The 25,530-nt window shown below is 37.3% G+C and overlaps 1 protein-coding gene across 5 annotated transcripts; it reads right to left on the bottom strand.

The window, feature by feature from the left end:
• Positions 1-290: 290 nt before the first annotated feature.
• On the bottom strand, positions 291-25,007 carry LOC127657559 (RUN domain-containing protein 3B-like). 5 transcript variants are annotated; one of them, XM_052146415.1, is made up of 12 exons: positions 24,865-24,986; positions 16,242-16,638; positions 14,453-14,568; positions 12,343-12,476; positions 10,297-10,382; positions 8,172-8,261; positions 7,823-7,903; positions 7,126-7,300; positions 5,907-6,064; positions 4,539-4,685; positions 2,254-2,381; positions 291-1,891 (listed from the first exon to the last, which is right to left on the bottom strand). In XM_052146415.1, exons 4-12 carry the CDS (start codon positions 12,370-12,372, stop codon positions 1,746-1,748), a joined length of 1,041 nt encoding a protein of 346 aa, XP_052002375.1. In that variant the 5' UTR covers positions 12,373-12,476; positions 14,453-14,568; positions 16,242-16,638; positions 24,865-24,986; the 3' UTR covers positions 291-1,745. The 5 variants fall into 5 exon arrangements, with proteins under 5 accessions (XP_052002375.1, XP_052002372.1, XP_052002373.1 ...); XM_052146412.1 differs by lacking the exon at positions 16,242-16,638 and having other exon boundaries at positions 24,865-25,007; XM_052146413.1 differs by lacking the exon at positions 16,242-16,638 and having other exon boundaries at positions 5,907-6,004; positions 24,865-25,007.
• Between the last annotated feature and the right edge of the window lie 523 nt (positions 25,008-25,530).

Raw genomic sequence — 25,530 nt, 5'->3', positions numbered from 1 at the left:
GCACTTACAATGGAGGTGAATTTTTGAACATTAAAATACTCACTTTTCAAAAAGTATAGCCACAAGACATAACATGCATGTAAACATAATTTTATTGTGATAAAATCACTTACTGACATTTTCTGTGTAAAGTAATAGCTTAATTTACAACTTCGTTGCCATGACGAAATGGACAGTTTAAACAAAAGAATAAATGTGTTTTTATAAAGTTATATCCTTCATATTTCTACATTTAAACCCTCCCAAAATTGTCCTCCCATTCACTTCCATTGTAAGTACCTCACTGTAACATCGATTTTTGCTTCTTTTTTTAAGGAAAAGGAGGGATGAGTCGAAATTTTTGTGGTGATCAACATTATGCCACAATGCTGTCGATTGAGCTTAACTTGTATTAAATCCGGAATATTCATTTAGCCCAAAGCAAATGAGAAAAAAAAAAAATCAACATCAAGATATAGTTCATATATTAATTTATTATTGACTAATCATAGATGAGCACATACGATTAAATATGACGGAATATATTGAGGCATAATTATAATGAATATATGATATTCATCTTAGAATGCCCTTGTTATCCTCACTCCATTCATTTCTGTCACACTGCAACAGAACAAATGTAAAAGTCAGAGGAAGAAACAAAAGCATAATCACCAAATCTGACTTAAAAGCCTTGAGAGAGAAAGGATACATTCAAAATATCAGTAAAGGCATAACTTCTCTAAAATGTAAAGGCTAAAACTCTGACCTGAAACACAATCGGAAGAAAAAGCACCACTTGAGTCATTCTTAACCTTTTACTTTACTGCATTCCGCTATGCACATAAAAACCTCTATGTCTAATTCATTTTAAGAAGACAAAAGGTGATCAAACACTGATGTCTCTGTCATATAACAAATTCAATACTTTTAGGGCGACATCTGTGGTGCATTTTAAAGTCTAGCATAATTAAATTAACACGGACCCTATTTAGTTAATTTTTGAAAACATAAAATGTTTATCTTTGTTAACTTGAATCAAAATGTAATAACTTGCTCCGCCACAAATTTACTTTTGGCTGGCATCCCTCTTGCTCTCTTTTTAACGGATAAAAAGTCTCATTCTATATTATCTCCCCTAATAGAATAATTTGAACTTAGTTTAAAATACAGTATGTTCTGTTGTGGATGTAAAATGGGTTGTAAACAGTTTCATGCTGACCTGAATGTGTTGAATAATGTGCAAGAGAAACATGCTCATTTTTATAGTTTGAGCTGATTGTTTTAACTTCATTTTCCACACAGGACAGATTTTAAGAGCAGGATTTCCTCAAGCACAAAATAAAAATGCCATGCAAAAAACAAAACAAAAGCAAAAAATTAAACAAAAACAGCAGTTATTGAATTGATGTTGAAATCTAAGTAGTTCCACAAATAGCTAAAATACATCGATGTCCTGAGTCAAGATTGTCGTTCACTCTAATCCATTAAACTTGTGTGAATGTTATAAAGTCAAACATGAATGAACACTAGCAATGACAGGATGTTCATTTGTTTAACAGATTTAGCTTAAAATCAGACTAAAACAGTCAGAAAGAACAGAGTTGGGTTGTCAGAAATGTCCCATTGAAGCTCTGAGCATGGTACCGACTGGTAGTTTTCCTTTTGGATTTTTCTCTTCAATTTCTTCACTTCAACTCGAAGTCCAAACCGTCATTTCTCAAGCGGTAGAGTGTCTTTGTGTGTGCGCATACATGTCTGTGTGTTCAGGACGGAGTGAGTCCTGGGCTGGTCATGTCTGGTGTTGGACTGGCCAGATACTCACTGGACTTCAGACTGGCCAGAGATTTGTAACTGGCCATTGAGGTCAATGATCCACACAAACCCCTCAGCGAAGGAGTATCTTCTTTCCCTGTAAAAACAAACACATTAATAGAGTTGGAGACATCATCATCTCCCATGTGAAATGTTCCAATGATGCTAGTGATGTTATAAAAGGCAGAGCAGCAGACAGGAACATTTTTTACAGAAAGCAGTCTAGATAACAACGGTTATGTTCGGAATAGCATACTACCAGGCTACTTGTACCACAACGAGTTTCCAAGTTTGGAAAATGCAAATAAAAACAAAAAGGGGTGATTCGAGGGATGCTGATATGTTCCCTCAGGATGTGTGTGGAACCAACCATTAAAATGAAATGACATCATCTATAATCAAGCTCGTTTTCAGAGAATGATCTCACCATGTCTGACTCATAACACACATATCACAAACCTTCTTTATGCCAGTGTGTTAGTCCTGCCTTGCCGTCTAGACTGTGTGTGTTCAGTTGTGCGGGATCGAGAGACATCTGAGAGAGACTCATATCAGCAGACATCTGCTCCAAACTCTGGAAGCTCTTCCTGTGAACACACACATGGCTGAATCTTAAGAAATCTTGAAAGAACATGCGCAGGTCATATTTCACCTCAAAATACTGTATAAAATTATATAAACTAATAAAATGTATAAAAATTGAAATAACTAAAAAATTATTATAAAAATTATATTATTCTAAAACAAGCTTATTCATCACCATAATATATTTAAGCAATCACATGAGCAAGAGGGCGATACGGCCCTACATCAGCACTGCTGTGATTTGGCCGCAGGCCCAGTGCCGTAGGTAATTACAGGTAGGGCCATATTGCACCATTGCGGGTGTGATATTGTTTATATACAACAGTTCAATGAACAACTACATTTTAAAAAATTTGGAAAAACTGAGTACGGTCATAAAAACGCATTTGTGCATGAAACTACATTCTTATGCAGCGGATCAGAATCAGCTGTTGCTGGTTCAAAACATATGATGCGTCCAAGCCTCCGTTAGTAATTCAAAAAGTTCACTTCAGAAATAGTATCACAGCTTGTGCTGTTTCTAACAAGTTATTGGATAAACAAGGATAGACGGCTGGATGTGTGTGAGTGTGTGTGAGAGAGAGAGAGAGCTGTCAGCTTTCTCAGTTGAATATAGACGTCCAAGCAGTGGTATTCCTCTCTATTTCACGGTAGCCGGTCCGCAAGAGTCATTCACTATAGGAACAGCGATGTCCTCCGCCATTTTAAACAGTATGTATCCAATGTGGAAACTCAGATAAAAGGTAAGCACTTGAGTTCTGTAATAAATCTGTCTGTTGTGTCTCTCAGCATGAGCCTTAATCCTCAAATTGTCAGTTTTAAGCCATTTAAAGCTATTTCCTAGCTTTGGTAATGTATTAGTAATGATCACGGAGCGCAGTTCTATGTAAACAATGACTAAAGGATTCACTTTGTCACCAACTGGCTCATATTACACACAAAAATGATCTTTTGCCACCACCTGCTGTCTAACATATGTAATTTCCAAAATAAAACCAGTAACACCTAACAGATACACTTTAGTTTAGAACAGCATGAACGCGGAGTGATACACACACAGTGAAGCATCACACCATCAGTGCTCATGGAAGGTCTCTCGTCCAATCAGATTTGAGGACCGGAACTAACTGTTGTATATATATATATATATATATATATATATATATATATATATATATATATATTATGACACTGCCTTTAAAATATACTGATTTAAATGAATCAGAAGTAGCTATGAGTGTCTAAATGACTCATCATTTAGTCACCCACATGCCATACCAGATGTGTACGACTTTCTAAAAAGATTTTTAGAAGAATACTGTATCTCAGTCTGTAGGTCCATACAGTGCAAGTGAATGGTGATTAGAACTTTGTAGCTAAAAATCACATAAAGGAAACATAGTAATCAAAGTATATCTCCAGAAGCGATTTAATAGGTATGGGTGAGAAACAGATAAAAAAAAATTAACTTAAAAAAAATCTTCTAAATCTCCACTTTCACTTTTACATTTTTGAAAGTCACATGTGGTGGCTGTTTAGTTTCGGTTTCACATCTGAAAGTGAAAGTTAAAATGGAGATTTAGAGTAAAAAAGGAATAAATCTTGTTCTGTTTCTCACCCACACATATAATATCGCTTCTGAAGATATGTATTTAAACACTTGAGTCATATGGATTATTTGTATGTTTCCTTTATGTGATTTTTGGAGCTACAAAGGTCTGAGATATTTTTTATAAAAACTCTTTGTTTGTGTTCTGCTAAAGAAAGAAAGCCGTTCACATCTGGGATTTCACGAGAAGAGAATTCAGGATTATAAATGGAAATTGTTTTGAGAGATTCACCAACACACCACTGATATCTGGGTAACAATTAGATAGACCTACATAATACCCCTCTGAAAGTTCCCCATACATGAAAGTGGTGGATGTTGGAGTGTGCTAATACTGTAATGTGATTTTAGAGCTGCAGGCCTGAGCTAAAACCAGAGGCTGAGATAATGGCCATAGCTGACTAACTTCTCCTTTCTGGATCATTCGCTGTACAAGAGAAACATGACTGGAATCCAACAGTGGATGGCATTTGATGTGAAGCTGCATGTATTCTTTAAGAGGATGAGTAAACTGGGGGGGATACTTTTGTATGATACATAAAGCACATACTCCTCCCATGGTCCTGTGCGTTTCATGTACAGAAGTGTATCCAAGGCAACTGCATTGGTATCCAAGGCAGAAGGTGAGGGCCATTGATTTGTCAGGTGAGAGGTAAGCTCCTGTCTGGAGCGCTGGTCATGGTTCTTCAACACTGTTCTAGAGAAACAAGCAGAGAGGAGATACAGTCATGAACATGCATTTAACCAACTGAGAAAATCAGTGGACAATTTAATGGTGATTTGTGTAATTTTGTTCAAATATGTTCCCTTATCCCAGTTAAATGTGCAGAGACAGCTATAATTAAACCATTCGCATATTGACTGGCTGATGATTGTAAACACGGCTGCTCTGAGACGCTTTTAACATCTAAGTTCCCATTTTTGCTGCTAAATAAGGTGGAAACGAGTCATCACAGTCTGTAAAAAGGGTCCATAGTCCATTTACTTATTTGTGTCTGTTTCCATAGCAACCCTGCTCTGGTCTAGTTCTCTGCAAAGAAGAGGCAACCAATCACAGAACTGAAACATTAAACATTTGTTACCACATCAAATTCACTCATAGAAAACAATTATACTGCACAGATCGCTTCTCAGTCGGCCAGATATGTCCATTTCTACAAAAGCATTTGACTCCGTAACGCACACTGGAATTGTCACATTTTGCGAGGAGAAAACAAATAAAATTATATTCAGAAGTATACACGGAAGAAAGACGGTGCACACTTTTTTTTTTTTGCACTTTATTAGCATGCAGTAACAACAGTAATTAATTTACATAGTCACAAAATCCTATCAATGCAAGTGAATAAAAGTAATCCATGCGACTCCAGTGATATCAGATCAATATTTAAGTCCTTTTTTACTATAAATCTAATTTCACACAGCCTTCATGAATATCGCCACCTACTGGGCAGGGATGGGAAAACAGGCAAAGGAAAAGAAAAAATAAATCATATTTGCACAACAGCCCAGTAGGTGGTGATATATGCACAAAGAATGTGAATCGCCAAAAAACAGAAGAATGTCTCTTGAACGTGAATAGGAGGGCTGTTTGAAAGTTGATTTATAGTTAAAAAGGAATTAAATATTGATTTGTTTCTCACCCACACCTATAATATCACTTCTGAAGACATGGATTTAAATACAGGATACATAAGGATCACTTTTTTGCTCCCTTTTAATGCTTTTTGGACCTCAAGGTTCTGGCCACCATTCACTTGCACATTTGCACATAATTACATTATGGACCAGTGCAGAGACATTCTTCTAAAAATCTTCATTTGTGTTATGCAGAAGAAAGAAAATCATCTGGGATGGCAAGATGGTGAGTAATAATTTTTGGGTGAAATGGAAAATGGGTCTCAGCGTTCAGACTTACAGTTGATCCTGTAGCTCCAGTATGATGAACTCCAGCTGCTCTTTCTCCAGTTTGTGGCTGATTTCAGTGTCTGTGAGTCGTTGCATGAGAGATTTATTCTGAGAGACAAATTCAGAGATCTGAGCTTCCCTCAAACGCACCAACTCCTCCAGATAACCCTAAACACACACGCGCGATTGTGACAGTTAATTCAATCAATGTCAGTGTTTCTTTTCTCTGCTCCTGGGGGCCCCAAGGGTGTCTCTCTTATCGAACACACCTGAAATCATCAGCTCATTAGTAGAAGCACCATGTCCTGATTTTGGGTGTGTCAGATTAGAGAGAGAGAGACCTAAAATGTGCAACGCTGGGGGTAAGAGTAAAGAGACACTGATTTAAAAACAACCACACAGTTTGACATTAAAGCTAAACACACCTGTTCTGAATGGATACTAGCTTACTGCCACTTACATACTGCATACTATTTTTTTAGTGTTACAGTATTTGAAATCGTATGCAGTATGCAACGATAAACGTTTCAAACAGAAGAATGCTACATTGTTGTTACATGACCTCATTAAATGCATGTTTCAATGGTTAGTTCACCCAAAATTAAATTTCTTTCATCATTTACTCATCTTCATACTGTTCCAAACCCATATGACTTTCTTTCTTCAGTGAAACATAAGAAAAGACATTTTAAAGGGATAGTTCACCCAAAAAATTAGCAATCTGTCTCTTAAAATTTATGGTGAATAAGGATCATATTTCTTCAAAAGACATGGATTAAACCACTGGAGTCATATGGACTACTTTTATGCTACCTTTATGTCCTTTGCGGAGGTTGAATAATTTAGACCCTATTGGCTTACATTGTATGGATAAAAAAAAAAAAACTCATACATCCTTTAAAATATCTTTGTTTGTGTTCCACAGAAGAAAGAACGTCATACAAGTTTGAGGGTGAGTGCATCCTGACAGAATTTCCATTTTTGGGTGAGCCAACATATTGAGTCAACATGGTTATTTTGCATTTTTTTAAATCCAATTTTGTGTAAAAATGTGCAGTCTGATCATAGCTGATACCATATTGCGTGCAGGTTGTTCTGTTATACATTGCACATTTTGGAAAATCTAATAGGCCATCACCATTCACATTCTGCGGTATATGCATACTACATACTGCAGAAACAGTAAGAGTTGTTTTGTAGCATGTCATTCTAAACATTCCTACACTAACCTTCTGTTCCAGCACGACTCTGTATTTCTGATCTATTCGCTTGCTCTTGCTGAACCAGCTTTTCTGATCGGCCATCAGACAGGCGGCCATGTGAGACTCAGGCGTGCCTGCTTCACTGCCACTGCTGCCCAGCGTTCTCATTTCCTCTTCATCACTGCTGATGCTGCCAGACCTACTGCACACAAACAAACAAACAAACAAACAAACAACACACACACACACACACACACACACACACACACACACACACACACACACACACACACACACACACACACACACACACACACACACACACTTTATTATTTACTCTGATATAATATTCAGTCGAATGCATTAAAAAGCATGAAGCAAGTGCACTCTGTCACACTTTATTCACACATAAAATTGTATGAATTACATTGAATTAAAGAACAACATTTCAAACCAAGTGGCATCTGTGGACAAACGATGCTAGATATTTTCTCATATTTTTAGTGAATGTATGAAGTCAGTTCTCCTCAAGTTCACACAGGAGTCCTAGCAGAGTAACCACAGGTGTAGTTCAACATATTAACTATGGACACATTCCAATAAGTTTGACAACCAGAAAGTGTTTGAATCCTTTTTGTCTCAATTTTGAACTGCACAAAACTTCAAACCCAAAGAAACTTCTCTGCTTAAAAGAGTGTTTGTGCTATCCATTTTTAAAACTTACGTTTGTGTGAATTTAAGGTACGGTGTATAGTCAATGACGATAGGACAGCTCTCGTCAAGCCCCTCCCCCTTCAGACAGAAACTGTCAATCAAAGACGAGAATTTCAGCATAACTCTATACATACATTTATGATGAGAATGTTACTGTGTAAGAGTATTATGGGAAGGGATAGTCCTACATTAAAATACATTGGTTGTTCTCTGCAGCTTTAAAGAGTGTGTGTCCAGGAGTTGTGTCAACATGTGTTTATGGAATGCCACCCATATAATGAGTAATCAGCATCCTGTCCTGCAGGGGCTCGGCTGAATGTCACTGCCACCCCACAGACAGGATGTTGAAGAACACGTACCTGAAGTCAATGGCATTCAGGCCAATCAGAGTGTCAGCCAGATGACCTGCCTCCTCCCCCAGAACTACTGCCCCCTCCTCATAAAACCTCCTGCCAAACAAACACAACACAAGACAGATCGTCAATACACATCCTGACTAAACAAAACCAATTAAGATGAGATCAGCAATGAGCAGCACTTTTGTGTTTTACATGTGAAGTTTGTGATTTCTGAACCACAAGCAGCATTAAACAGAACTGAAAAACCCTCAGTTTCCAAAACAATCTGTCCATCTTAATCTGGTCAGAAAACAGATTCACGGCATTGGTTGGGCCAGATGTTGACGTGTCATGCCACTCAAACAAAGAGTGCAAAGTTTTGAAAGTGCATAAATATTACACTCTTCAGGAGGTCAACCTACCATTGGTTTACTTATCTAACTATGCACATTAAAGAGGCCCTATAATGCTTTTTGGGAGTTTACCTTTCCTTTAGTGAGTAATATAGCTGTTTGTGCATGTAAAAGGTCTGCAAAGTTACAAAGCACAAAGTCCAAGCAAAAGAGAGTTATTCTCTCCCATGACAACACTGCTCAAGAACGACAAGAAATGGGCTGTTTGTAGTCCAGCCATTTCTTCCGTAAAATATCTACGTCACTATGCAACACATTTGCATAATGGCTGCCTAAGGGCTACTTTGGCTGCCCTCAAACAAATGTAGTTATAGTCAAGGCCAGGATGAGTTGGGTTAGTGTTGTCGCCATGTCGAGAAGATGCCGTTTTCTTCACTGCAAAAGCAAAAATTGTTTGGACTTCAAAGGCAGACGAATTGAAGAATCAGCGGTTAAAAGTTATTTTAATTAATTAGCAGATCAACCACAACCAATGCCAGACTTTCAAGATGGTTACTCTTGAAAGATGGTGCAGTTCCCACTTTGTTTGGGAAATCTGGTGCTTCAGGATCACAACCTAAATTTGTGGATTTATCTGCTACCGAGAGTTCAAATGAGGAGTTTTGTGTTGTTGCTATGTGTGGCAGGGCGGAGGGCGGGGCCGGGTCGTGATACTACACATCTGGTCCCGCATTAGGCTAATTATGCCTCCGTGAGGTTTAAAGGCTGACTGCAGAGGGCTGTGCGGGAGAGAGAGATCGTTAGCGGACATGTCCGTCATGTGTGTTTATGTTGTCTTTTAAGTTTATCATTAAACCTATTATTGAAAAGCCGGTTCTCGCCGCCTCCTTCCCGGGTTTCGGCACCAGTGTAAAGGGATCAATGGAAAGGAGGAGGCGAGAACCGGCTGTGTACACCCAGTGCATAGCTGTAGGCCTCTTCTAACCTGATGTTATTGTGTTTAAATAGTTTTGCTAATCAGCTGCGGATCAGCTGATTTGGTTATAGTTCACCCAAAAATTGTAATTCTCTCATCATTTACTCACCCTCATGCCATCCCAGATGTGTATAACTTCTGCAGAACACAAATTAAGATTTTAAGAAGAATATCTCAGCTCTATAGGTCCATACAATGCAAGTACATGGTGACTAGATCTTTGAAGCTACAAACCAACTGCATTCAGAAGACATTGATTTAAACACTGGAGTTTTGTGGATTATGTTTATGCTGACTTGATCTACTTTTTGGAGCTTCAAATGCTTGACCACCTTTTACTTGCATTGAATGGACCTACAGAGCTGAGATAATCTTCTAAAATACAATTGTGTTCTGTAGAAGAAAGAAGGTCATACATATCTGAGATAGCATGAGGGTGAGTTTAAGCATGAGAGAAATAAAATTTTGGGGTGAACTATTCCTTTAAGTGCTGACACAATTTTATTTTTGTAGAGTAATATTATTTTGCTAAATCAAAGTTTTGTGCCATATGGCACTGTTTTTTCCTTCTGTTAAGTCAGTGGTGGGGGGTGTCTCAGAACCTCATATGCCTTGATGCGGTCAAAGATTCGTAAAATGAAAAGCATGCATGCCATTGTCCTCATCTAACGTGACTTAAGCAAAATATCAACATAAAAATTTAAAAACTGTCCAAAGACCTTGAAACCTTGTCAACTGTAGCAAAACTTCATGAAATATCACTCTATTATTTGAGTAAACTGCTGAGTGGATGTATGTGTGTGTTGTATACAGATACCTTGTAGTTTTGAAGTCTCTTAATGCTGCAGAGATGTATTCAGACAAACGTTTCTCCATTAACGCTACTCTTATCCAGGCACGACCCTGAGAGAGAGAGAGAATGCTTTAATTGTCAACCACATAGGTCTTTAAAACTAAAGTAATTCAGAAGACAGAGGGCCCATTTACAACCTGTATTAAAATGATAGCTCATCATATCGTTACAAACCTGTCTGACTTTCTTTCTTACATGACACATAAAAGGGGATGTTAGACAGAATGTTCATCATTGTATGAAAAAAGATACAATGAAAGTGAATGGTGACTGTAACTAACATACTGACTCATTTTTCCATCTCAGGTGATCCAATTAGTGGTCAGTGCTAAACACAGGTGTAATGGGGTCCAAAATGCTTTGTGTTCCAATCACTCAAACCACATTAAAAAGGTAACTAGTAGCGCATGTGAGCTCATGGAATTTATAGTGTAAACACTGTCTGAAAGTACTGCCAACTTACAACTTACCTAACCCAAAACAAGGGTGTAACATAGATTTTGAGTGAGGACAGATTTTGCTTTCAGTCACTGATTTTGTTTGTAATAACCTGCAATACCTCAACAAATCTGATACAATGTGTGTATTCATGTTTGTCAAGGGCGTAATAGACAGGAGGGATATGGGGGATACATCCCTCACACTCTTTAAAAAAGGTGATTTGGTCCACCACACTTTTCCAAGCTAAACCCATACAGAGTCCAAATGGCGGATTTCTATACAGAATTATTTGTGTTCTGTTACTTTGGGCTGATTGAGCAACCATCCAGCCAATCACAGGTGAGTTTCATGAGCCGAAACAACCCTTATGTAATAGGCCGTCAGTCAGACAGTCTAATCAGCGGGGCTCCGTTCATTTCTACAAAGTTGCTTTCAACAATGCTCATTTATCCATGTTGATTTATGGCCATTGATGTTGATCTAAATTAATAATCTAGAAATCAGGAACACACAAACAATTGGCACATTGTTTTTGATTGGCACCATTATGTGAAATGGACTACAGAAAAAAGCAAAAACAAAGGACAATCTTTCTTGAAGCGCACATTGTAAGTGGAGTTTATATCAGTGCTTGACATTAAGCTATACTTTTTACCTTATGTTTGTGAGGTACTAATTTGATCTGTTCATTTAGCCAATTTAAGCAGATTACTAGATCTGCATTAAATATGTAAAGCTATTTTTAATATCAGGTCCTGTTTTTACCTCTATGTTGGTGTGCAGTCGACAAACTGTACACCAACAGTTTTTAGGACACTTTGTGTTCGATAAATGTAATTGTGCACATGCACGAATGTCATTATTGTAACTGATTAAATTATTTATTCAAGGAGCACCTAGTGCTCAGTCATTTATTGCACTGTGTGAAACAGAAGCAAGTGCTCCACAAGATACTTGCAGCTAATTTTGCATTAATTTGCAATACTTGAATCTTTAAAATACTACAAATATATAATACTTATATATTAATAATATAATAATAATACTTATATCCAGTGTTGGGTGCATGCCTAAGTAATCAATTACTGTAATTAAATAATATTTTTATTTTTAAAAATGTAATTAAGAGATTACTCTTAATTTTTAATTAATTTAATTACAGTTACTTCAGAAATAATTGTGTTAAATACAGTTTAGACTATAGAACAATTCTATATATATTCATTATATGATTTATTTGAAAGAATTAAAAGAACAGTTTCATGTCTATCCTTGTATTTTTCATCTGGTCGCGGTTGATAAGGGTAATGCAATTACTTTTCAGACAGAGTAATTAGTACAGTAATCTAGTTACACTGTAGAAGATGTAATAGTAGTAGTAGTAGTTAGTAATTCATTACTTTTTTAGAGTAACTTGTCCAACACTGCTTATATCATACTTGTATATTAATATATACTGTAATATATAAATACTGCACTGTAAGTGTTGGATCTATGCAAGCCACCTATTGACAGCTGTGTCCTCCCCAACTTTAAAATAACTGCTACGCCCCAGGTGTGTGTCCTGACCTTTGCTTTAGAACTGCGGACATTCTCCATGTTCTCAATACTGTGGATGCAGCTGTGCGGGACGTTACCACACGCCACACGTATGTAATCCCAGAAACCGCGTGTGCTTTCATAGCCAAACCAACTGACCTGACCTACAGAGAGAAAACAAACAACACATAATACAAGCAGTTTACACATCAGGTAAAACAGCACACTCAATTTGAATACACATTGCTGACCAGGTCTGGGCAATGTATCGAATATTCACAATACATTCATGACGAATTTTCAGGCTATATAAAGTTAAACAAAATTGTGAATATGGTGAACATTTCAACATGCTTTTCAATCTGACCATAAAGTTTCCTAAAGACCTTGTCATTAGACTAGTTTTGTAATCTTTGCTTGTCTCATGTCTCACAAGTGTTAAGATGTTTTAATAACGTCTCCAGTTCAGTCTTCAGAAGTAAAAACGGAGTTAAAGTTGATAAAGTTTGATTCTGTTCCGTGAATCAGTTTAAAATGTTCACATCAGTAAATTGATTCAAAACTCTTGGTTCAACAATTGAATTGTTTCAACGATTCATTTACCATCAACATCTAGCAATGAGAACTTTCCTATCTGACCATGCTACACAACTTATTTTCCAAGTTCTTGTCATATCTAGACTGGACTACTGCAATGCTCTTGTGGTATTCAACGAGCCCAGGAGAGTGCATGTCACACCTCTCCTCATCAAACTGCACTGGCTACCAATGGTTGTTTGCTACAAGTTTAAGGCATTAATGCTCACATACAGAATAGCCACTGATTCCCTGCCCCCCTATCTACACTCAAGTCTATGTGCCCTCCAGAAACTTGAGATCTGCAATTCATGGTCCCATCGCACAGGCACAAAGTCACTTTCTCTGACTTTCACTTCCACGGTTGCTCGCTAATAGAACGACCTTCCAAACTCCACCCGAGCAACTAATTCTCTAACTACTTTTAAGAAACATCTAATGACACATCTCTTTTACTTTTTCATCTATCATTCTTGTGTTAATTTAATGAAAAACTGTGTAGAAAAGATGCCTTGGTTATTTTGAACTAGATTTTCAATATGTTATTTACATTAACTATTTTGAATCTACTTGGCAACAATGGTTATGTTGAAATTATGCTTCCTCTGATTAAAAACAAAGTCACCCTTTTAAAGCCATTTCAGGGCAAATATCTAAATATCAAGATATCAACTGAATACTGTCAAAAAGCAAATAATATCAGGGTATAAAATTATATTAGATATACATTTACATATTGGATAGGCAGTGCTTTGTCTGGCTGTGAGAGTTACCTCTAGCCAAAAATGAGACACTCACTGCTGTATTTATACCTAATTATACCTCTGCTGAACTCTGACGTTGTGTGTGTATGTGTGCACCTAGCTCCATATACCACAGCATTATTATCTAATGGTGTGAGAGAGTGAGATGAGAAGGTTATTGGATAACTCACTTACACTGTCTCTCTGTGCTATGTGTACTGTATGTGTGTTGGATATTAATGTCTTTATATAAGCAAATATGCATCAGCTCTGTTGTGACCTGAATATTCCAGCAGAACTATCAAATATATCTCCTATATTTTTCATGAACATCCCCCCCAAAATTAATGTGCAAAGCGTTTTAGAGAGGTGTGTGTGGGCCAGGTTTTGCCAACATTGTGGGGACCAAATATCCCTAGAAAAATGGTAAAACCTGAAATCTCTGATATTGTGGGGACGAAGGAAACGGCTAAATAATGTATTTTTTAAATGTAAAAAATCCATATGGTTTCTGTGAGGGTTATTTTTAGGGGCAGGGTTAGCTCAGTATAAAACAATAGAAGTCAATGGTAAGTCCTCACAAAGACAGAAAAACAAATCTATGTGTGCATGTGGTGGCGTAGTGGCTAAAGCACAGGGCTGTTAATAGGAAGGTCACAGGTTTGTACCCCACGGCCACCACCATTGTGTCCTTGAGCAAGGCACTTAACTCCAGGTTGCTCTGGGGGGATTGTCCCTGTAATAAGTGCTCTAAGTCGCTTTGGATAAAAGCGTCTGCCAAATGCATAAATGTAAATGTAAATGCATGTTCCCAGCCTCACCTTTCAGTCTATGGCTCAGAATATGTTCCAGAATGGAGACAAAGTTGATGAACTCAGCAGATGTGTCGTCTATTGTCTCAAAACACAAGCGATCAATGAGAGTCTTCACTGAAAACCTGGGGAAACAAAAAAACACACAACACCATGACTGACTCTACTACACAAGCCAGTTTAAAGCAACACAAACATGTCCAACAGCTCATTAAACAATGACTGACAAACTGAGGATTTGTGATGGCATAATGTGCTAATGTAAATAGTTGGCCTCTTTGGGTTATGCACAGTGATAAACACAGTAGCTATGTGAAAAGGTGTTTCGTGTCATAGATGTTTCTTTATTGTATTTTAGCACGGCTGGAATGCTGTACTGACCAATCAGCATCCAGGACTAGAAATAGAGGTTTACTGATTACTTGTTTGGGGAGTCATGTGACGCTATGAAAGGGTTGGGTGCTTAGGCAAGCTTCACGTAAACTTTGCTACAATTATCCTTTTAAGCAATTTTAACCGGTGAGAACTGTATTCGTTTTGTTGGCTAAACTGTGCTGGGAGGGCAGGATGTCATCAAATTGAACATCGCCTGTGTGGAAAGTAAAAAGCACTTACGTTCTCACACGTTGGATGCCTCGCCAGTTCAAGATGGCGGAGATCCAATCAATAGTGGCAGTGAGCTTCATGACGTAGGTAGGGATATCTCGAACATTACTGCAGCACTGACGAAAATATTGACCGACATGAAGGGCCTTACAGAAATACGTCGAGCGATCACATCTATGGAGGCGAAACGTTCCACCCTGATCACAAGAATGGACGATATTGAAAAACGGGGTCTAGTTTCTGGAGGCGGCTGAAAGAGAGCTACAGGCTAACCCGTCTGCTACCAAGGCTGATGTGGAGCGGGTGTGAGAAAAACTAGACAATATGGAAAATCAAAGCAGATGTAATAATGCTTGTTTCATTGGAATCCCCAAGGCAAAGGAAGGTCAGGATTTGGTGAAGTTTTTGGACGGGCTTATTCAGAATTTGATCGGCACAGAAGACTGCCAGCTTGAAACTGAGTTTTCGGTCAGCTTTCCAGGGTGGGACACATCACAATCTATCCTGGAAAGATTCATGCATTCGGCTGACAGAGACTTTTGTTCTATGAGTGGTTGAAGTGCATTTTTTTCTGTTCTATGGGATGCTCAGGATTTGATGGTTACATCAATGTTGGAAAGCGGTATATATAATTTTGCCTCGTGTACACAATTTATCTTTATATGTTAATACGTCACTTTAATACAGGTCAAATATTTCCACGTGGAATGTTATTTCTATTTTTTTTATCCCCTTTTCTCCCAATTTGGAATGCCCAATTCCCACTACTTAGTAGGTCAAGTCAAGTCATTTTTATTTGAATAGCGCCTTTCACAACACATTGTTTAAAAGCAGTTTTACAGAAGATCATAAATTAACAGAAAATGTAATAACTATAATGTCTTTATTGTGTAGTTTGATAAAATGCGATTGTGAATTGTGTTTAAAAATAAATAATAATTGTATTTATAACCCCAGTGAGCAAGCTGAAGGCGACTGTAGCAAGGAACACAAAACTCCATAAAATGTTGGTTAATGGGAGAAAAATAACCTTGGGAGAAACCAGACTCACTGTGGGGGCCAGTTCCCCTCTGGCTAACATCATGAATATAATTGTGTATAGTGCAAGTCATGGTTTAAAATTATTAAACTAAGTAAGTGTTAAGGGTAATTGTTTAAACAAAGATTGTGTTTGAACTGTAAGATTAATGACCAATGTATTTGAAGTCCATCCTGGATTAACTGCAAAAGTTCACATAGATGAAATTGTCCTTGTTAGTTGGCTGATGAATTTTTTTTTGGCAATTAATTGATAGTCTATGTATTCCATCATTAGACCAAGGTTATGTAGGCAGAGATCAGTTAGGTTCATCGCAGTTCAACCTGGCCAGTAATTTTGTTGAGGTCTATCCTAAATCCAAGGTTCAGGCAATGGCATATGAAGTATCCCATGTCTTATGGTTCAAGTTGGCATCAGTTCATCCTCTGAAGTCCATCGTAATAGACTGAAGTGATGTTTGACTGGCACCGGCTGCAATTAGTCATCATCATTCAGCGACATAGCAGTGGAGTTCAACACGAAGCAGGAATGGAGCTGGATCCAGCCGGTTCTGGTGACCTCAGTATAGGAGTCCCGAGGTTGTGACAGGGAAACAAATAGAATAATATTAGCATAGATGCCATTCAATTTATTGCAGAGATATAGATCATGATCAATGTTTCTGGTTACTGCAGACCTAACTAAAGCAGCCTAATTGTGAGTTGAAGGGTAAATTAGGTGTATGCCTGGCTAAATAGATGAGTCTTAAGTCTAGACTTAAACTGAGTGAGTGTGTCTGCGTCCCAAACAGTGTTAGGGAGACTATTCCATAGTTTAGGAGCCAAATATGAAAAGGATCTACCTCTTCTATGTGGATTTTGATATTCTAGGAACTATTAATAGGCCAGAATTGGCTAGTTTTTAGAGGTTTTTTGTCCAATAATTAATACCACTGTTTTGTCAGAATTGTGTAGCAGAAAGTTTCTGGCCATCCAATCTTTTATTTCATTGATACACTCTGGTAATTTTGAGAATTGTGAAATCTCATCAGGTTATGAAGAAATATAAAGTTGGGTATCGTCAGCATAACAGTGGAAACTTATTCCACAATTCCTGATAATATCTCCCAGAGGAAGCATATGCAAGGCGAAAAGCAGAGTCCCTAAAATTGATTCCTGTGGCACTCCATACTTTACTTTTCTTTGGTTTGACAATTACTCATTTACATAGACAAAGTGGTAGCGGTCTTCTAAATAGGACCTAAACCATGCTAATGCAAGTTCACAAATGCCAACATAATTCTCTAGCCTATTCAAGAGAATGTTGTGATCTATCTTGTCTAATGCATCACTAAGATCTAAAAGCACTAGAAGTGAAATGCAGCCACGGTCAGATGTCAATTGTAACTCTGATAACTGCAGTCTTTGTACTGCGATGAGGCCTAAATCCTGACTGAAATTGTTCATATATACTATTTCTCTGTAGAAATGAACATATTTTGGAGGATACTACCTTTTCTATTTTTCGGCATAAACAGGAGATTTGAAATCAGTCTATAATTAGCCAGTTCTCCAGGATCAAGTTGTGGCTTCTTAATAAGCAGTTTGATAACTGACATTTTAAAGTTTCTTAGGACATGTTCTAAGGATAGCGAGGAGTTAATAATATTAAGAAGAGGTTCTGAGATTACAGGGAATACCTCTTTTAAGAGCTTGGTTGGTATTGGATCTAACTTACATGTTGTGGCTTTTGATGTTTCGATAAGTTTTGTTAGCTCTTCAGGAACTATGACAGCATAGGATTGAAGTTATTATAGAAAATTATGAGACACTGTTTTCTGTTGTACTGTGACAGATGATTGCATAATTCCAATTTTATTTCTGATTATTTAAATTTTATCAGTAAAGAAATTCATGAAGTCATTACTCTTGTGCTGCGATGGAATATCTGTTTCTGTTGAGGCTTTATTCCTACCCAATTTAGCCACAGTACAGTATAAACACCTAGGATTGTTGTGGTTATTTTCTATAAGTTTGCTAAAATATGCTGACTTGGCAGCTTTTAATGCCTGTCTGTAGCTACAGACACTATCCTTCCATACACCACAAAATACCTTTTTGTATTCTTCCAATTGCTCTCCATTTTCTTGATCCATTTGAGATCAATGTGATTCCCTAACACAATTGTTTGTTGTTATAGTTGTTCTTAATAAGCAGTGCTTTGAGATAAATGCAATAATCCTTGTAACACAGAGGAGAAAAAGGGTGCACGCTGTAAAATGCATGCAGTTTAATCGCGATAAAAATAGAAAGCAGATGTACACGGCAAATGCATGCAGTTTAATCGCGATAAGAGAAGGGGAAACCCTGATGCATGCTGAAAAATGGCAGATGTTAAGGATTAATAGCTGAAAATGGATAGATAAGTGATGCTAAAAAAAATCTAGCAGGCTACAAATACAAACTCGAGCTAGGCGCCAACAGCAAAAGGTAAAATACACACAGATGAAACAGTAGAAAAGTAGAAAAACCCGAAACACATGGTAAAATGACAAAGGATAAAACGACTAATGTATAAGAATCAGCAATGCCAAGCAGGCTAGCAGGCTACAAACACTCGTGAAGCATTTATGATCATCGCTGATCAGGTCCTTGTGGTGGCAAGTCTCAGTTGCCTACTCTTCTGAGACCTTCAATCCACACATTTTATCATGTGGCATGGGAGGCACTTAAGGCGGTTCTTAGGGGCGGATCATACAATATGCTTCACTCATCAATCTTTATTGTTCCATGTCCTCATCTACCGATAAGAATATTAGTAATTTCTTAGAGCCATTAGAACTTCCTAAATTGACAAATGATTAAAAAAAAAATCTCTTTACTCAGATATTACTTTGGAGGAGCTTGTTTAGGTAATTAAAGCCTTGCCAACAGGTAAGGCAACGGGGCCAGTTGGTTTTGTCACAGAATTTTTTAGATGTTATTATGTCACAGAACCCGGCAACGCTGTCCTCTCTCCACTTTATTGTTCTGTCTTGCCCTGGAACCATTAGCAGCCGCAATAAGAAAAGAAGATGATTTTCCTGGTGTTGCTGCAGGTGTGGTGCATAAACTTCTACTCGACACAGATGATATATTATTATTTGTCTCCGACCCTTGAAGATCTAAGCCTACCCTCCATTGAATTATTCATTCTTTCTCCAAATTTTCAGGATACAGGTTGAACTGGTCTAAATTGGAAGCTTTTGCTCTGACAGCATATTGCCCTACCATAGCTTTCCAACCCGGCACCTTTAAATGGCAAAAGCAAGGCATTAGGTATTTAGGCAATTTATTTCCAGCAAAATTTTAGAGATTTAGTTAAGAGTTCATTTTGACCCATTCATGAAAAAGTTCTCGTGCGATGTTGATAGTTGGGCTTCACAACAATTGTCTATGGCTGGGACGGTCACTGTTGTAAAAATGAATTGTATTCCCAAAGTAAATTATCTACTGCAGTCTCTCCATCTAGAAGTTCCTTATTTTTATTTTAAACAATTTGATAGAATATCTAAGTCTTTTATTTGGATTTCAGTAATTTACATAGACCAACTGACAAAGGAGGCTTAGGCCTCCACACAATGTTGTTTAATTCTATGCTTTTAATCTTAGACACCTGGCAAATTGGTCTCTTCCACCAGAGAGAGCCACTCCCTGGTACAGCACTGAACAAGCTGTCCTGTCCCCAATCTTACCATTCCAAAGTCTTTCTATTAAATTGCCTAGAGAAGAACAAATCCTATTATTTCACATTCAGTATGGACAAAGGTTAAATCACAATGTTAAATTCTGATACTTACCAAATGTTTCCTCAATATATGGCTGAACCCCAAGTTATGTATTGAGAAGTCCCCCTTTTGCTTTTGCTTAAGGGAGTGGATCAAGAGGGGTGTTGCTACACTTGGTGACCTTAATGAAAATGTAGCTTCGAGATCATTTGGAAATATAACACAGCAATTTGGGATTTCTTCATCTCAATTTGTATGGTCTCAAACACTGTGTATATTGGGTAACGGGCCTGTTCTTAAAGTAAGTGATATATATACAAATAAATGGGTCCAAACTAGTGTAATGATTGGCAGACCTATTATTCGGAAGTCAAAAAGGCACTCCCTCATTTAAAAAATTGTTCACCAAATTGGGTAGGGTGGTGTCATTTGTAAAGATGTTATAAAAACAGTTTGCCAGACTTGAAATATATGGGACAAATGTTTGACCCTTCTGGAGGCCTTTCAGTGAGAACCATGTGGAGAGAAACATGTTTGTGGTTGAAATTGTAAATTGCATCCTCTGTGGATTTTTTATTTTCTCCTTTATTTGTTGATTTTTATTTATTTTGTGTATATGCGTATTTAAACATTGATCTGTTCCTCACCCACACCTATCATATCACTTCAGAATATATGGAATTAACCACTGGAGTCTTATGGATTACCTTATGCTGCTTTTATGTGACTTTTGGTACTTCAAAGGTCTTGTCACCATTCACTTGCAAATGTGAGGAAGGACAGAGCTAAGATATTCTTCTTAAAGTCTTTATTTGTGTTCTGCGGAAGCAATAAACCGCTCAAATAAACAGAGCACTGTTTTGAAAGTGTTCCCACTCTTCAGGATGTCAATCTACGAATGGCTTACTTAACATTGTGTCTGCATATTAAACCAGATAGGAGAAATTATTTTAGAATAAAAGCGACAAACATCACCTTTAAATTGTAACAGATTCTAATAAGGTTTGTTTGTTGCATTTGTTAATGTTAGAAGCTAAATTCCACACTTCACCTGCAAAAATATATGAGATGAAGGTAGTTGAAAAGATTGAAAAATCTTTAGACTTGTTTTCTTTCAAGCCAATTTAAAAAAAACATAGATTCAAAGCAATATTCTAATTATCATTATAATCATAAATGTCTTTATTGAGGACTCCGAGTAAGAAAGTGAACTTCCTCTCAAGTCTCTATGAATGTCAGAGCATTTTCACCAAAAAAGTGAATTCTAGATTTATTTTGTCCCTGTGGATTTCTGCTTATCTGTTCCTCTGTTTACTCTCCCGCTTTCATTCAGTAAAATGACTTTGTTTGTCTGAGCCGTGAGCTTCAGTCTACAGAGGATGTTAATCACATACACATCAAAGTCTTTTGATTGGCTGACTCCTGCTGTGCCTTCCTTCATAGATATGACATTCATTTGTATTCAGACTGATGCTTTTTCTGCTTCAAATGTGCTCTGTGTGGCACTACCTAATAAAGACTTACAAATGGATTTATCCACAGTCATATTCATATTTATTTGCCAACACGGCTCTCTGAACATTATTATGATTTGTCAGTTGTGACATTCTGCAGTCAAATAATTTTGTATGATGATTGCTAGACTGCATAATTGATTGTTGTCCCAGGCCACCGATTTTCTACATAGCTGTGCTACTAGTGTTTTGTCTCATTTCAGGTTTAACTTCATTGTCTTTTTCTTTTCACATTAAAAAAGAAATTCAACTCAAATTAATATTTAATGTCCATTTATTTATTCATTAGGTAGCTACGTAATGGATAATGTACCCTCTGTGAAAATGTATGTTCCGATAATAACAGACATGACATGATCTCGTTCTTATATAGTGTTTGGATTCTGAGGTGCTCATTATGCATCCCATACTCAAAGAATGTCAGACACGAAGTATCAACTGACAACACAAGCTTTCACAGTCATGGTAATACATTCAGTGAAATAAAATGTGGTGGGAGTGGTGGTGGCGCAGTGGGCTAAAGCACATAACTGGTAATCAGAAGGTTGCTGGTTCAATCCACCAACATTGTGTCCTTGAGCAAAGCACTTAACTCCAGATTGCCCCAGGGGGATTGGCCCTGTAATAAGTGCACTGTAAGTCGCTTTGAATAAAAGCGTTTGCCAAATGCATAAATGTAAAAGACAGGGTCTCAGAAAGTTCTGCTGTAGATATATCAATGCTCACAACATCCTCCTTAACACCCCATTGAGACACACAGTGAAAGGAAGGGCATACTTAAAGCCATTCTCTTGTTATCCAATTACCACCTGCTATAAAGACACCAACAGTTGTCGTCAGTCATTTTCAAAAACCCATAACATGGACTTCATCACCACTCATAAATAAAATGTCAAAACCAGAGCAGCTCCAATGATTACTCTGTGTAAAGAAAATGCAATTATTTAAAGAAAGTCAGTAAAAGCATTTCTTTTACAGTATAAAAAATATGCTGCAACAGAGAAATAGTTTGCACACACACCTTAAAAACAGATGGGACAGATCAGCACAGAATGGCAGCAGGAGAGCAAATGAAGAGCGACGTTCGGCAGCGACAGCCAATATGAGAGAAGATGGTAGTGCTCACGTGATCCTAATATTTATTGTAAAGAAACAGTGCTGTTTAGACTCTCCATACACACCACTAGCGACCTAACCACCAGCCACTGACGACATGCAGCGACAAAGTTGCTGGCAGTGTGAACGCAGCTTAAGTGTGTTTATTAGAGAATCTTCCTTACTGCCCCTTTTCAAATGGAGAGTGGGTTTGTCTAACCTAATGGTTTGTCTAACATACTGAGATGCCTAACTAGTTGGTAGCATTTTTGGGCATTGCCATATTTGCCAAAAAGTGCAGTGTAGGAAGGCAGATCACTAGAACACAGCTGAAAATGTGTACAACTGGATGATTGTTCAATTTAAAAATCTATATTAATGATTACAGGACAACACAGTAAGTATCCAGAAGTCTGACTGTCACCTCCCAGAATCTCACTAGACATGTACATCGGTAATACCATGGTTTTTGGGGGGATATGCACCATGGTAATACCATGGTTTTTGGGCATAGGCTATACCATGTTAATACCATGTTTTTTTTTTGGACATGTACTATGGTAATACCATGTTTTTGTTTTTTACATGTGCTATGGTAATACCATGTTTTTGGGCATCTACCATGTCTAATACCATGGTTTTTCAAAATCAGAATCTGAATGAGCTTTATTACCAAGTATTCACACGTACACAAGGAATTTATGATATGTATATGGTGATATGAGAAACAAGTACACACAGAACATTACAGTGAGACACAGAATATAAAACAAGATAACAGTATAAATAGAAATTCATACACTTAATTCAATAACTGTACAAACCCCTGTCTTGCACTACATTACCACTTGCACATACACGCCATTCTGTTATATGTCCAATCATTTGTACACTGGCAGCCAAAAGTTTGGAATAATGTATCGATTTTGATGTTTTGGATAGAAATTGGTACTTTTATTAATCAAAGTGTCATTCAACTGATCACAATGTATAGTCAGGACATTAATAACGTGAATGTGGCAGGGCGGAGGGCGGGGCCGGGTCGTGATCCTACGCACCCGGTCCTGTATTAGGCTAATTATGCCTCCATGAGGGTTAAAGGCTGACTGCCTCCACATGCATCAATGACAGCTTTGCAGATATTTGGCATTCTAGCTGTCAGTTTGTCTAGAAACTCAGGTGACATTTCACCCCACGCTTCCTGTAGCATTTGCCATAGATGTAACTGTCTTGTCGGGCACTTCTCAAACACCTTACAGTCTATCTGATCCAACAAAAGCTCAATAAGGTTAAGATCCATAACACACTTTTCCAATTATCTGTTGTCCAGTGTCTGTGTTTCTTTGCAATTCTTCTCATATGGCTGCACCCCCCCGAGTCTTCTCTTTACTGTTGTACATGAAACTGGTGTTGAGCGGGTAGAATTCAATGAAGCTGTCAGCTGAGAACATGTGAGGTGTCTATTTCTCAAACTAGAGACTCTGATGTACTTATCCTCTTGTTTAGTTGTACATCTGGCCTTCCACATCTCTTTCTGTCCTTGTTAGGGCCAGTTGTCCTTTGTCTTTGAAGACTGTAGTGTACACCTTTGTATGAAATCTTCTATTTTTGGGGTAATTTCAAGCATTGTGTAGCCTTCATTCCTCAAAACAATGATTGACTGATGAGTTTCTAGAGAAAGCTGTTTCTTTTTTGCCATTTTTTTACCTAATATTGACCTTAAGGCATGCCAGTCTATTGCATTGCAAATAGCTTTCAACTGTGTTTGATATAATGGCAAGTGATTTTCTAGTACCAAATTAGCATGATTACTCAAGGATAAGGTGCTGGAAATGAGGCCTGTCTAGATTTGATCAAAAATGACTTTTTTCAAATAGTAATGGTGCTGTGACTGTACTTTGTGATCAGCTGAATGACACTTTGGTGAATTAAATTACCATAATGATTGTTGTCATGTTACATAGTAATCATTTTTTTTTTTTACATGTACAATGATGATATTTTTATAAGCATACTACCATGGTTATATCATGTAATTTGGGACATAAAGCATGATTTGGCTTATAGACCATGGTAGTGCCATTTTTATTATTATTATTTATTTTTGAACATGGTCCAAAACGTTACCATGGCCTTCTTTGAAGTATCTTTAAGCATATGTAAATACCATGGTACATGGTTATCATTCAGTACGACAGCACTTACAATCTCTCCATCATAATGACGTAATGCTCTCTATTTGACTGGTCTCAGATCTGAGCGTCTGTTCAGCGCATGTATACCATCTCATTTTCCATGATCCAACAAAAGCAAATAGCAAAAGCAAACGTGAAATATATATACAATGACATAAACACGCGTTTGCTGCTGGTGCTGCAATATACCACATATACCTGATGATTAATGTGTAATCAGAGTTTACCTGCACACGGTTATCAGATTTCTCCTCTCTATGGACCTGATTCGCGCCGCTGCTCGTTTACGAGCCCCGTTAAACCCGAGATTTAACGATGCCATGACCGCCTTTCTCTTCTGATGCTTTAGATCAATATCCAGCTGACTGACTCTTACTAAAGCCATAGAAATAAAATAAACGAGTGGAAAGGTCATTTGCGTGAAACAGATCCATAAAGTGGGTGTGTGGGGGGTTCTGATTGGACTGATACGGTGGGTATATATATATATATATATATATATATATATATATATATATAAACTTAAAAACAAACAATTGAATTACAAATACCAATGTAAAGCAAAAAATAAATAAATACATAAAAAAATAAAAATAAAAAAAAAAAATATATATATATATATATATATATATATATATATATATATATATATATATATATACATTTATTTATTTATTTTTATTTTTTTACTTTATATTGGTATTTTTAATTAAATTGTTTGTTCTTTAAGTCTCTATTCAATGTGTTATGTTTTGAGCGTTGCTGAAGCGAGTAGCGTTGTCACATTATAACTGTTACTTTTCTCATCGCTGGTCAGGGTGGACCAATCATAGATTGCTGTATAATGTTTTATTTTTAAATAATTGTATTGACTTTGTTTGGACAGATTCCAA

This window comes from Xyrauchen texanus, chromosome 17 (genome assembly GCF_025860055.1).
Source record: "Xyrauchen texanus isolate HMW12.3.18 chromosome 17, RBS_HiC_50CHRs, whole genome shotgun sequence".
NCBI lineage: Eukaryota > Metazoa > Chordata > Actinopteri > Cypriniformes > Catostomidae > Xyrauchen > Xyrauchen texanus.
The sequence above is the reverse complement of the archived record's forward strand: the minus strand, read 5'-3'. Positions and strand labels throughout refer to the sequence as shown.